The sequence below is a fragment of the Octopus sinensis genome, unplaced genomic scaffold (assembly GCF_006345805.1).
Source record: "Octopus sinensis unplaced genomic scaffold, ASM634580v1 Contig13674, whole genome shotgun sequence".
Classification (NCBI taxonomy): domain Eukaryota; kingdom Metazoa; phylum Mollusca; class Cephalopoda; order Octopoda; family Octopodidae; genus Octopus; species Octopus sinensis.
Window position 1 is genome coordinate 459063 of NW_021833026.1, and position 14616 is coordinate 473678.

The following is a 14616-nucleotide window of genomic DNA, read 5'->3' on the forward strand; positions in this document are numbered from 1 at the left end:
ACAAGAAGGGACAGACTTTTAGCAGCATTAAGATCACTCTCCAAATCCTTCTCCACATTAGCACATGCTTCTCCCAAAATAAACATTTTCTTGCGAATAAAATTCCTATCGTCTTCCTGCTCACATAATTTGTCCTTTGCCTTCTTGATAACTCGCGTGGGCTTGGGTTTAAGAGGTTTTAAAGAAGTGGAGACCGCCTTCTTTTGCTTCCTCTTCTTTTGCCCCGTTGACTGTCTGGCCTTGAATTCTGCCTCCCTTTGGTCCATCTGATCAAAAAACTCAATATAAGCCTGCATCTTCCTATCCTCCCGATTCTATACATTCAAAGAGCAATCACAACCATCGGTTTATCCGGCGGACTCCTCTCTCTACTGGCTTCCATAAACACCCTCTTTCTACTCTTCCCGCAGGCACTTTCTCCCTAAACGAGGTCTGTTTGCATACTTCCCCACAATAAACACAATCCGACCGACCACTAAACATAAACATGTATATTACTCCATCAATGTATAAGGAACTGAGATCTCCTCCCCCATTCCGATCGTGGAAGTGGCCATCAGATGAGCCACAAGTCCTCCCCCCGTGGAATCAACACGAAACTCGAAATAGAGAACACCCATCACCTTGCAGTTGGCAACACATGACCTGGACACGTAGTAAGTATCCGGCACTTCCACACAGTACGACTTTTTATGTTTGGTTATATAATGAAAAGACGGGGATTCCTCTTTCGGTATCCCCTTTCCACACTCCAACACACACCCCCTCAGTACTAGCAGGTCCTCCCTTGCCTTCAATTCCCGAGTAGCACACAGCCTCCCTTGTTGCATACATACCAGTGGCTCCTCATCTGGGGACTCCTCTCTCAACTCCTCTTCTCTCTTGGGGGACATGAAAAGGTCTTCATCCCAGCTTATTTTGGTCTCTTCCAGTACTCTTTGTCATTATATTACACTTTCTACTTGGATTCTGATTTTGTCTGCTTTTTGGAGTTTCCCGCCGAATTTATTCCACTTTTATGGTCACTCTAAGTCACGTGGTTATATTAGAAGTACATTTCGCTTAGAATTTCCTCTTCCGGGTTCTTCTACAGCATTAATCAGTAGAAAACAAACTTTTCCGTCCTGTAGAAAGATTGGAAACACTTCCGGTGGAATCGTCGGTGCACTTTGATGCATTGGAATTCCTTTTGCTGATTCCGCAGAGAAATTTGGCCACATGACAGTCATGGCAGAGAATGAAGAGCTCACCCTCGTTGTCAGCAGTTGTTGCCATAACCGAGGGATCCTCCCTTACTTCATTTCGGCAATAAGAACATAATATGCCAGAATATTTCGATTTTACTATATTTTTATCTATTATATAATTATTATATTATTAATCAATTTTGATAATAATTATATACTTTGTGGGGAATTTTCATTTTTGTTACTACCAGGAGTGTCGTGTGTTGTGACAGAGTGAGACTCCACTGTCCCGTAGTTGTGCTCCTAAATGTTAACCGATCTGAAAAATTACCTGAAAAAATGAATTTTCTGGTTTGTTTTTTGAAGACATGGATTCAGAGTTAGGGAAGGATTACAGTCAATAGACCGTTGCTAAACAATCATATAAAATACAGTATTGGCATAAGGTAAACGACAATACTTAGAGAATGGGGGATTTGTAAGGGAAAGGAGACATGATTATGTTTAAATTGGGGGGATATTGAACAAATCAATTTAATACGGGTTCTGGTATAATTAGAATAGAGTGTATCTCGGAATATAGTAATATTAAAAATTAACAAAATTTACCACATCGAACAAACTGTTTTTAAATTAAGATCCGTAATTTATTTTTAATTTTTAAATAATTAAATTTTATAAATGATAAAATAAATGTCACTGGAATTTCTACAATTTGATTAAAAATTTTCTGTATTTTATGATATTTATACTCAAATCTTGTCGAGGAAATTTGTATAACGACGAAATAAATTTTAACTAAATTTTATTACTGATTTAATCAGAAATAATTTTACATTTTTATTCGAATAATTTAGTCGCGTGCGGACAACTTTGATACTAAACTGTTCAAATCAATCGACGGAGCTGTCAAGTGCCTAAATGAGTCGATCTTATTACTTTGACGAAAATCTCGACCAGGAGACAAAAATTCTTATGAGAAAAAGGAACTTTCTTAAAAAGGATTTAGTTTCTATTTTGGCGGAAGAAAAGAAATAAAGAACCTCAACGATACCATCACCAAGAAACTCAAAGCATCCCAAAGAAGAAGATGGGAAAATAAATCAAAACGCTTGGAAAAGAAAAATCTGCCCAACGCATGTGGAATGCTATCAAAAAGTTCAGACCTGTCAACCACTGCACAGACTCAGAACAGAAAAGTCAACCTGAATTGAGTAAACTCATGAAATTCTAAGCCGGAATCAGCCATAAGAATCATCTAAAAGATAAACTCATATAATGTAAACAATAAACAAAAGAAATCAAACACATCCAGGCAGAGAAAGATTGGGCTAATCAAATCGAAAGAAACCGTTCCCTGCTCTCGGCACTCTCTACAAACAATTCATCGAACCGACAATTGGCTATGCCTGCGCCGCATGGAGTATTAATCTGTCATTGTCTAACCGCCTTAAAATTGAGACTACACTATGCCGAGCCGCGGCTAGCATAACGAAAGTTTCCAATTTGAACAGCATTACTACAAGTCTGCTTGACCACCTTATTAAGAAAGATTATTTTAAACAATTTTCCCCGATTCAATTCCTCACAAAAACTGTTCCCCGCCCGTCCCGCACTTGCGTTGGTCTAAATATTGGAATTATTTTAAGATTAGAAATTATATCTGGGGGTCCTCGAATATAAGAATAGCAACGTTCTAAAAAATTAAGTAATGGAGAAAATCTATTAAGAAGCATTGAAGAGAATTAAAAACTTTAACTGAATTAAAACAAACACGCACTCTCCCTCTATAACTATTACATTGGACTGATTGATATTGAATTCGGAGAGTTTTGGCAGATTGATAAGAATGTCCGTTGAATTCTTTTGGACAGTCATATCCACTTGAAACCCGCAAATAAAAAAAGACTTTATCTTTTAAGAAAGAAATTTGGGAGAAGCCAGGAGTCAGTTAGTATTAAGACGGAAAGAATGCTTCTTCTAATTTATGGTGATTTGAAACATAAGCCAACCACTGCCTAAGAAGAGCATGAATTCTGCGGGTCATTAATTCAAAGTAAACATATATGGCCACTATCCCAGAATTCTGTCTCGAAAATACAATGAAAATGAATTCACAATATCGGGCCTGATTACAATTCAACGTGATTATTTATGGAAAAAAATCGAAAAAAAGTCCTTGCACTCTACTTTGTTCCAATGTCTAAAAAATACTGAAGTTGATGTTAATGAGGCCTGCGGGTAATTCCATGAAACAATATCTCCCGGACTGAAGTAAGCCTGCTGCAAGAACGGAACTTGTTCTTCAATAACGAAGAAAATAAATACAGCTACTGCGACTCATCCGAAAAGACCGTTGATCACCTAGCCACCAAATGTGGGCAAATGCTTATCGGTTCCTATCTTAGATGCCATAACGAAGTGGTCAAATGTTTGCATTTACATCTATATTGCCAATATGGAATTAAAAAGTCGAAAAAATTAAAATATATTCAGTTCAATCTGTTAGCACCAATGAATTTGGGGATCACTTCACAGAATTGTCTCAAGCAGATCGAAGTGGAAAAATTCCACAAATACGACTTGCTAGCAAATGAACTGGTACGATTCACCTGGCGAAGTGAAGATCGTCACTGTCGTCATTTACCTGGGACGGAATAGTGTCAAAATTCTTCAATTGTTCAAGGCGCTTGACGTGGAGGAAAGGGTGAAGGCATATATCCAGACACTGGTGCTGCAGAAAACCTTAGAGAGGATACAAGCCGAGACAAGGCATGGTTATCGATGCCTGTTGAGGAGGTAGCCTCTGAATCTAGACTTCGTTTTGACATGAATCTGCCCATCCCTGCACTGACCGTGGACCCTAGAAGGTGAGGTTGATGCAACAAAATACTATAATTACGGAAACGGAAACTGAATAGCTATTAATTTTCTTACTCTTGGAATTTTTTTTGTTTTAATCAAGTTTTAATAAAAAAAATCTAGCTATTAAGTACCGGAACGCAGGATTGAGAGACAATTCCGTTTTTGAATTATTTTAAGATTAGAAATTATCTTTTGATAATTTATTATTATGTTATTTAATAACATTTTGTTATTTTAATTTATAATAAAATTTATGCACCCTTGCTGTTTTTTTATATCGCTGTTGTATGTATTCTTTAAATAACTGATACCAAGACATGGCATATAATAATAACCACAATTCCACCAACAAAAAACTAAGCAATAAGCAGCATTCTTCAGATTGTCAGTCTTATTGCTCCTCTTCTTCCCCAGACCCAGAAAGTGAATCACCAGAGAGAAAACACGCCACAAGGTAAACCACAACCTGATAATCCCTTCAGATCGACTTCTCGCGGCCATTCGTCTACTTCCATCAGAAATTCCGAAGCAGTGAGGAACGGGACATTGTGGATGAGGGAGGATTCGGAGGATCATTTGATCTGCTCTACAAACGACGTGATCATCAATCGGTGTGAGTGTCTCTCTCTTATGGACTCAATAATATCGACACTCAACGAAGGTGATTAGATAAAGTGGCCGATGTCTTGGGAGTCGGGACGTTCGGGAAGGTCTTCCATGTGAAAGACCTGGATTGGTTTATTTCAGTTTAATATTTCAGCCAAGACCGTCCCCTCGCCCTCAAGGTCGTCCGTGCCGTCGAAAAATACTCGTCCGCCGCCCAACAGGAGATCAGAGTCCTCGAATATATCCGAAAGAAGGATCCTTTCTCCCACCAGTACTTCTGTCCATTAATTGGCAGTCGCTGTGTGGAGATTGAGGATTCTTTCACATTCAAAGAACATGTTTGCATAGCCTTTCCAGCCTATGGACTGAGCGTGTTTGAATTCCTGGTTTACTTGGGTTGTTTATTTGTGAGAAATTAAACAACTACATTCCTTACCCTACCATTCAAATTCAGGCCATTTCTTACCAGTTGTGTGATGCTGTGTCCTGTTTGTGTTGGTCTTGTATTTGTGTAGTCCTCCACAGTAACGGGATGACCCACACGGACTTGAAACCAGAAAATATTCTGTTCGTCAGTTCTGCATATGAACGATTGGAGAAGGCAGACTGATTGTCACATTTGTAGAATGTATTGAGAGTTCGGAGTTGTGCTGTGAAACTGATTGACTTTGGGTCGGCAGTGTTTGACGGGGATCACCATTCGAGGATTGTCTGTACTCGTCATTACAGACCCCTCGAAGTGGTTCTGGGTTGTTTGGTGTGTTGAGTTGTGAGAAATGCCGTGGGGTAAGTTGGCTGATGTGTGGAGTGTGGGGTGCATAATGTTTGAGTTATACACTGGACATACATTGTTCCAGACACACAGCAATAGAGAACATTTGGCAATGATGGAAAGAATACTCGGCCGACTCCCGCACAGAATTATACGAAAGACGAGGTAGATGTGTTCAGGATTTGGCAGAAAGTCGAAATATTTCTATCATGGAGAACTCGATTGGGATCGACATTCTCACCGTGGTCGATATGTTCGAAAGAATTGTTTTCCACTTTATGTCTGCTTATTTGTTATATTAATAGGACTACCAACGGAAAAGGTCGGTGATTCATGATAATTTGTTTAACTTGATTGACAAGATGCTTGAGTATTACGAGTCTAGAAGGATCCGAATATCTGTTTCTCTCAAACACCCTTTCTTTGATGACATTGAAAACATTTTACGTTCTACAAATTCAATTTGCGACTAGTTTATATTTGTCTTGATTGGTTTTATATATCTTATGAAAATTTAACTTTTGTTGTTAGAGATTTTAGCATTGTCTTTAGAATTCGATTTAAACTTAAGAATCCCTACTTATTACCTTTAAGTACAATTTTAATAATGACGGAGGTTGATTTCGTGTTTTATGTAGTTAAGTGTTAACCAAAATTTGTGAACCTAAAAGGTGAATAATATCCTTTGATGTATCATAAACCCGAGTTTTTATGAATAAAAGTTTAATGATAATACTTTGACATAAAAATGAATTCAGGACAGCAATCTGGATCGACCGTGGCTGATCTTTGTGAAAAGAGCTCACCTTTTCGAATTACTGTCCTGCAAGAGCTTATGTTACCGAATTGTAGAGGAGTATGGATTTCACCAGTGTCTTACTACGACGAACTCTCGTCCACGTATCAAATCTTCTACGAACAAGCCATGTCTTTATCAGTTTGTAAAGTGCGGCGTAAATAAGTGTCTTGGTTTTTGTAATATCCTCCGTGTCCTCGAGAAGAAAGCTTAATTTCGTAGTTCTGAAGCAAAATTCTGCGGTCCTATTTTTTCTTCTAATCAGTTCTGTGATTTCAGTTTTTTGGTAGTTCCGAGGAAGATTCTTCAAGTAAAATGGGGGCTGTTTGGTTACATTTTCAGGCGGATATGGATGCCCCGCGTTACAAAATTTTAAAATTAAAAATTGGAAAGTTAAAAAAATTTTCATTTATAGAAGATTGGTTTTTAAGATAAATTTGTAATAAGCGGCATAAATTTACAGTTTAAAAATTCATAAATATGGAAAGACTATTTTCTCGGATAAATTACAGGGTTCATTTTGACGTTTTAGCAGTCTCTTTTTGCTGTTGGAACTTTTTTTACGTAACCATTTGTGTTTAAGAGCCTCCTCGGAGTTCATTCTTTTATTAGGATTCCACCTATTTAAAATAATGGAGAAAAACTAACTCGAGACACCGCGAGACAAAATTTATAAATATTTGATCATCAGTATTGAGAATATGACTCAACCTTTTCGAACCAGCCTTCTTGTTATATTTTCTGCTAAAAATACGTATTTTGCCAAGATTGTCTAATTAAAAATTTGTCAGAATTATTTAAAAAACCGAAATAGGAGTTCCACTTAATGGATTTGTCTTGTATTTCCACAGGAGGGTTGTCCAAAACTTCAATCATGCAAAGAATTTGCTCGTTTTCATTTTCTCCTGGGAAAAGTGGCCTCCCTGTATGCAGTTCAACGATTATGCATCCCAAGCTCCACATATCTATCGCTGAAGAATATGGAATTCCCAAAATTATTTCTGGAGCACGATAAAACCGAGATTGAATATATGTATATACTATGAATTCACTAACTTAAATACTTTTATTTTCAGTAAAACAACTTGATCCAAAGTCTGTAACTTTGCATGTGTTTGCAGTCTTTGGTTTCAAGAGAATGTTTTCCTAAATGTACTTTTTCGGGAATTTGAACCGGTTTTAGATCACAATGTATAATACTTTCTTTGTGAATAAATTTAAGACATTTTAAAATTCCGACAGCAATTCTTTTTATTTCTAGCATTGAAAAACCACGAAAATTGTTTTTGACGAGTGCATCGTAAAGACTTTCCCTATTAAAAGAAAAATTAAAGAATAAATTAACTGACCTCATTAATTCGAAACAAATACAAGTATGCTTTCTAAAGTAGAAATACTCAAACATCCGCACTGTGTGACTGACATCGTTGTAATCTCTTTCTTTGATATACTCTAGCATCTCAACCTCTATCAAAGATTGCTTTTTATATCTAAAATGTTTGTCATTTGTAACTTTTTTTTGTTGCGAAGAACTTTGATGGCCACCAGTCGGTCCGTTTTGTGGTCGTAGCATTTAAAAACTTGTCCAAAAGTACCTTTTCCAATCTCGTCTATTATTTCATATCGATATGCAAGATGGTCTTTTTCGCTCTATAAATAATTTTGAACAATTTTTTCCTTTATGTAAAATCCTTGGTTGTCGTCGAACAATTCATTTTCATATTGAAAAGGTTTAAATTTTTTGGAATTTAATCCAAAATACCAAATTTCCCTAAATCCAAGGATTTCATTTTTTTCGTACATCGGAACATACTCTTTGAAATATTTTAAACATTCTGTAAAGTCAACTAATTACACTTTCACCAAAAGGAGTGAGAGGATAAACCACATTTTTTAGTTCTTTGTTTCTTGAAGATTCATGTGCGGTTGTTAAACCATTATTTTGCATTTGAAATTCAGTTAATCTACTCTTTTCGTTATTTGGAGGAATTTTAGTTTTCATTCTATGGATAATTTGTCTTTGATATTTCACAGAAAAGTCCGACATTTTTCAAATCAACGGCCTTTTTGACTAAATTAACAAAAAACAATAATAAAAAGAAACAATTGTTACCAGAATTTTGCGTTTATCATTAAATATCGATTCAAAAAGGGTAAATAAAGTCCCAATAATCTTTCTATTCATTTTGAACTACTTCTATTCAGTCAAAAGCTTTAGTTTAAGCATCGATCAAATTTATTGATTAAAGAATAATTCAATAATGCTAAATTAAAAAATATTTTTCTTTTTTAGTTATTGATTGATAATAAACAATTACTTTAATAGTGTTTGAAAGGATGACCCATTATAGTTTATGACCAACTTTAGCCTGTCCTTCAATTTTTACCCACCGATAGTCAGAGTGTCCATGATGTGTCAATAAATATTTTTCAGTAGTAGTTATTAGTTTCTAATAAAATTTTGTAATTAGGTAAAAATGTCATGCCTAGTGTTAATAGTGGCATAGTCGAGATTGATTGCAGCCCTTAATAACTTTTGATCCCAAATGGCAATTAAATACCTCACATATTAGTATTATTATTAACCTAATCCGTTGGCTAAAGAGTATGCTTGGGATGAAGTAACGCCGTTATGAATTCGACTCTAAAGGAGGCTACTTTTGAACTGGGTCAATCTCATTAACGTTCATCACCCGTGAAACGGCGAGTCCTTCTGGCACGACACAGTTGTTAAAAGGAGAACTTCCTACTTTCCCTGATTTACATTACCAATGAAAACTCTTCATTATTCAAAAATTTTCCGAAAAACAAATGAAGTTTAGTCAGCGACGGTAGGAGGCTTACAGCAATGGGAACTGGATCCCTGCCATTTCCCCACTTTTCTTTGAATACGGAAACTCTAATGAAGATTTGGAGAACTTCTTCCCACTGTTCCTGCATTCGATTTGCTGGTTATGACTTATTTGTGCTTGAGTTCCCACTATGATGTGTAACTTGGGAGTTATAAAAAGAAAAAAATTATTAACATTTCTCTGTAATTATTCACTGAGAGAGTTAATTCTCTCAATCTTGGAAGAGGAAATGGCGAACCTCAAAGCGGTGCAGGTTTATTCTACAGTTGGAGGGATTTCTTGGTCGCATATTTTCATAATAAAGTCTGTGAGTGGAAACGGCTCTTTCTAAAATTGTGTTCAAAACAATCCACTTGCAAATGTTTCTGATTAGTATAGTCAAACCTCTAAATCTCGTCTAATTTATAAACCAGAAACATAGGGGCGCAATCCAGTTAGAATGAAGATGTGAAATTTCTTCTTTCCCATTTTTTCCTATCTTATATTCTTTAAAAAATCAACTGCAATCCCAAAATACAAACTAAATTAATTACCAGTGTGCATTCTTATTACTTTAATTTTACTATCAAACCTCTATTGCTGTTACATCTATTGCTCTCCAGATTTTTTCAAAAAATTGAAAATTTCCAAGAAATCTCTGTTGTTCGCCAAATTTTAAATCTCCACATATTGTTCATTAATAAAAAAAAATTTTCACAAAATTTTCCCATAGCAAAAAATGCTAAAGAACCAGTTTACTTTTTTATATTTTAGATTTTCTTTGTTGCTGTATCAAATATGACTGAAAAGATTAAAAAATTTATTAATAATTGGAAAATTTAAGAATCTTAGCTTTAAGAATTTTAATTGCGAAAAATATATTAATTATAGACATTCTAAAAGCTCTTGGATGACTAGCAAAATTTTTAACGAGTAGCTACTCTCATGGGATCATGATCTTCAAATAAAAAAACAAAAATTCTGCTTGTTGTGGCTAAATATCCTTCACATAAAATGTATTCGAATTTAAGGTCAAATCAACCTGTTTATAGTTATTCAGAACCAATAACCAGATAATTAAATACATATAAGAAAAAAAAATTTTAATGATTATTTTCATTAATTTTTTAGAACAATTTGAGAATTTCTTAACTTTTTTACAATTTTAAATTTCAATTTTTAGTAAAAAACCAGAAGTGTAAAACCTCTAATGCCTGCCAAATTCTAAATCTCGCAGAGATCTGGTTTGTTCCAAAAATGGGGAGTAAACAAATTACAATATAAAAGATGATTGGAACAATTTTGAATAAATAAATTTTATAGTAAGGAAAACCGGAAAAAGTAACATTATGCGGACGGAAAGTATACGAGACGATTGCTTAGGAAATCGAAACTCTTCAGCGATGCATCTGGCTTAATATTTTTAAAATATATAGCTACAATTAAATCAAAGATCGCAAAAGAATGATTGGATTCGTGTTGTTGACCGAGAGAAAACTTCGTTTGAGAGCACCCCTAAAATATATTGTATAAAGAAAATATCATTCTTTGTCAATGTCAATTTTTTTATATAATATTTGAAATATTATTATTTTTGACCTCGCTCTGCTAAATCTATATCTCGAAAGGATCCTCCATCCACGCTTCCAAAGCACATCAATTTCAAACGCATACGACAAACAGAATATTCCTGAAGAATGATGTTACTTTTTACTCTTTTCCATCTCTCTTTAGAAAAAATTTTACTTGGAATCTCAGCAAAAGTCCAGGAAAGCGGCGCTTCAAAAACTAACAAAACTTTGACTAACTACAAGTGTTCATTAGAATCAATCAATCCTAAAATAAATATTTAAAATATCATTACCACGAAAACTTTTAGTGAAATCACAGTGATATAAAAACTTAATTAATCTAAAATTGTTAACTAAAAAATCCAAATGTGTGATGCTTATTTAGATCGATTAAATAGAAGTAAACGCTTTATTAGATAACAATATTTAATCAGTAGAATTCTGATCAATGTTTACTTGAAGTGGGACAACTAGAATATAAATATGAAAATTACCTGGAGAGATATTTCGAAATACTCTAATCAACGTCAGTGTCCCCAACCCAATTGTGGCTCCAATGAGAGTCGTGACGGAAACTTTGTGGCACGTGTCGTAAAATCGTACTTTTGAAAATTTCAACATTTAAATAACCGTCAAACTAGAACAAGAACACACGATAAATAATTAGTAGGAATTATTATTTTAAATATAAAAAAATCAAAATAATTAAACCCTTAAATGTATATGTATGAAAATGCACATTCTCGAAAAATGGTGAATTTGATTTGTGTCTTGAAAGTACCAATGAAAGCTTTTAAATACAATTAATAAAGAATTTCAAAGAATCCACGTGAAAATATTGGAAGTTATACATTTGACCATTTTCCTTCATTATCAGAGGAGTGTTTAAACACTTAAGTGTTACTGTTTCGAGAACACTTTTAATAGGCGTGTATTCAATTAAATAGTAGAAATAATCTTAGAACCGCAACTTCTAAATAAAAATCATTAAAAAAAGATATAAAAATACCACTTCCTTAAATCTCCTCTTTATAGGAGAGGATTTTAAATTAGATCATTAATTTTTATTCTCATAAATCTATAAAATACGCATTTAAGCCTGTCTACAGTACAAAAAAAACATTTAAATACTGGTGCATTATAAACATAACAAAATTAGCTACGATTATGAGTTATTGGCAGTTTGAAAGACACACTGAGCCCCTTCCCCGGAGCAGCACAAATAGCTGACCTGTTGAGAGCATTTATAGCATTAAAGGCTTCATTCATCTTCACAAAATTAACAAATCCGATAGCACTCGAATGCCCATTTTTCATGTTAGCTGGCAACACGTTGACGTGCGTGATTGCTCCAAAGGGGGCAAAAAGCTCAAAAAGTTGCAGAATAGTCGAATCAGCGGCCAAATTCGAAACATAAACACAAGCCGAAGAATAAACAGGAGGACTTGGCGCACCAGAACTCGGCTCGCCAATTTGATTGAATCGGTAGGGAGGAACTGGCTGCTGATATTGAGGGGGCATGACATGCATAGACGGCGGATATGGAGCCCGGAATGGATAGGACGAAGAACCAGGAGGAGGTTGAAGCATGGGAGGTGGTTGACTGATATTCTGTGAGGGATAATGATGTCCGTACATAATCGGGTTAAACGTCACAGGACGAGGAGCGGGGGGTCGAGCATATTTCACAATCAAGGGCTTGTCATCCTGTCCTGCCATGGGTCGTCCATTGAGAGCATTTATTGCATTCTCTGCACAAGGACGGGAGGAAAATCTGACCATTCCACTACATTTGGACTGCCCATTCGCATCCGAAAGTATTTTAAGAGACATTATATCTCCATATGGGGCAAATAAAGACCTCAGTTGCTCCTCCCCCCAAAGAGGACACAAATTCTGAATATATAAATTGACGGGCTGAGACTCATTGTTGACTTCCCGAGCGAAGGCAACCTAAAAATGACATTGACTGTACTCGAATTGTTTTATTGTCAATTTTTTCTCCATTTAAGGCATCGATGGCAGTCTGAGCGTCTTCTGTGGTCTTGTAATTGACGAAGCCATAACTGAGAGACCGACCTGTCATTTTATCGGTCATTAGACGACAACTGTGCAACTAAATGATAAAAAATAGGCATAGAAACTGGACAGACGCGGTTGAACATGTCTTTTAATTCATCTTCTGTCATTTGGGCGGGAAGGTAGTTCACGATGAGTCCTACGAGTTGGTCGAAGGGCGAGTTATTTGCTAAATGTCAATGTTTTGTCTCAATACTTGGTTTGTCAGTTTCGGTTGAATTTTTGTTGTCAGTAATACTAAATATTGAATTTTATTAAAAGGAACTTTGTAACAAATCTAGGATCAATTCCCTCATAAAATGACTCTAAAAATAGTTTTTGATAGAAATAAAAACTGTATTAATATATAAAACATTAAATGATAGTAAATATGAGAAATATAATAAACATACCCACAGGATCCATGCTGAACACAAAATATTTTATTTAAAAATAGATTTTACCAAATATTATTAAAAGGAAGAAAATTTAATTTTAGCTAGACTATTTAATTTAGATTCTCAGTCCCGAATATTGGAAATCTCTGTCCTTCTTTTAGGAGAAGAGTTTGCAATCAGTTCCTCCTCACTCTCCATCTCCCCGTCAGATAGATCTTCTATTTGTCTCATATCTTTCACCGGGGTGTCACGGCAGAATACCACTTCTGCAAGCGGGTAAGCAGCAGAGGTGTATTCTTCGGCAGATACTCTCACTCCATGGCTGTGTTCAACTACCATGCTTTCTAGAGTCCTTTTAGAACAACAGACTGAATATAAGTTCTTGTGGATTTTTCAATCACTAATTTGTCCATATAGTTTTTGAAGTATCTCGAAACATCGCCATCCCACGTCAAGACAACCGGGATAATACTTTTGCATCATAAAGTATCGAAAGTTCTTTTGCGAGCAGATCATATTTATGAAATTTCTCAATTTCGACTTGTTTGAGGCGGTCTTGTGAAGTGATGCCAACTTCGATTAAAGTCGATTGTTTAATTTTGTCGTAAACATACATGTAAATATCTGGTTTATTGCATTGAACTTTTGTTTCTGTCATAATTGACGTATCAACTCGGATTTCAAAATTCTGCGTCAATATTATAGACTGAACAGAATGAACCTTTATTTCTTTTCCGATTTAAATATAACCTCTATTTATTTGCAGGTTTGAGATGAAGTCTGAGAGTCGTAAGGAGTTGTCGTATTTGACGGTCAATACAATCAAATTCATGAGGTTCAATATTATAAGTCCGATGTAATAATTATATAGGGAAATTGCATATTCATTTATAGCATGGAACAAGTTGACCGAATTTAATTTCGTTTATGAAAGCATAGTTATCCTTTTCCTAACATTTCCAAGGATAGAATCCATTACTTTATTCTTAAGGACATTACTTCCCCCATCTTCAAGTACACCCAAATAACGATATCCTTTGATTCCTTCCAAAGTTTCGCAGCAAGATAACGATTTAACATTTGATGCTAACTTTTCTAAATTCATCTCCAAATCAACAATTTTAAAGAATCCATCAACAGCTTCCATCATTTTAATTACTACATCTTCTTTAAGAGCGAATATCTTTAGGTCGTCAATGAAGAACAAATGATTAGTAGAATAGGTCAACATATTTGGGTCCTGTTGATTAATCTGAACCTTCGGAAACATGGCATTAAGAATCCTGCATAGTGGGTCCATCATTATAACAAATAGTTGTGGGGATAACGAGTCTCCTTTTAAAATCCCTCAAAATAGATTTTATAATAAATTTTACTAATTAAAGATATACAAAGTTTTATTATTAAAAACATCACATTCCAATTTTCACTTTCGGTAGATGCATATACTTTTATATTTGTAAAATTAGATCCAAAATTCTGTCATTCACTTTCCATATTCTTGTCTAATATACAGCCCATTCGTAGTGGTG

The 14616-nt window shown here is 35.1% G+C and overlaps 2 protein-coding genes across 2 annotated transcripts; both read right to left on the reverse strand.

The window, feature by feature from the left end:
- Positions 1–11783: 11783 nt before the first annotated feature.
- Positions 11784–12555, reverse strand: LOC115229801 (ELAV-like protein 2). Its single transcript, XM_029800092.2, has one exon. The coding sequence runs from the start codon at positions 12459–12461 to the stop codon at positions 11784–11786; it is 678 nt and encodes a 225-aa protein (XP_029655952.2). The 5' UTR covers positions 12462–12555.
- Positions 12556–14009: 1454 nt separating this feature from the next.
- LOC118761453 lies at positions 14010–14384 on the reverse strand. The gene has a single exon (XM_036499344.1). The coding sequence runs from the start codon at positions 14382–14384 to the stop codon at positions 14010–14012; it is 375 nt and encodes a 124-aa protein (XP_036355237.1).
- Positions 14385–14616: the final 232 nt, after the last annotated feature.

What these genes read in the sequence shown, in the direction of transcription:
- LOC118761453 (XM_036499344.1), bottom strand. Translation starts at nt 14,384, where the DNA reads ATGGACCCACTATGCAGGATTCTTAATGCCATGTTTCCGAAGGTTCAG.
- LOC115229801 (XM_029800092.2), bottom strand. Translation starts at nt 12,461, where the DNA reads ATGTCTCTTAAAATACTTTCGGATGCGAATGGGCAGTCCAAATGTAGT.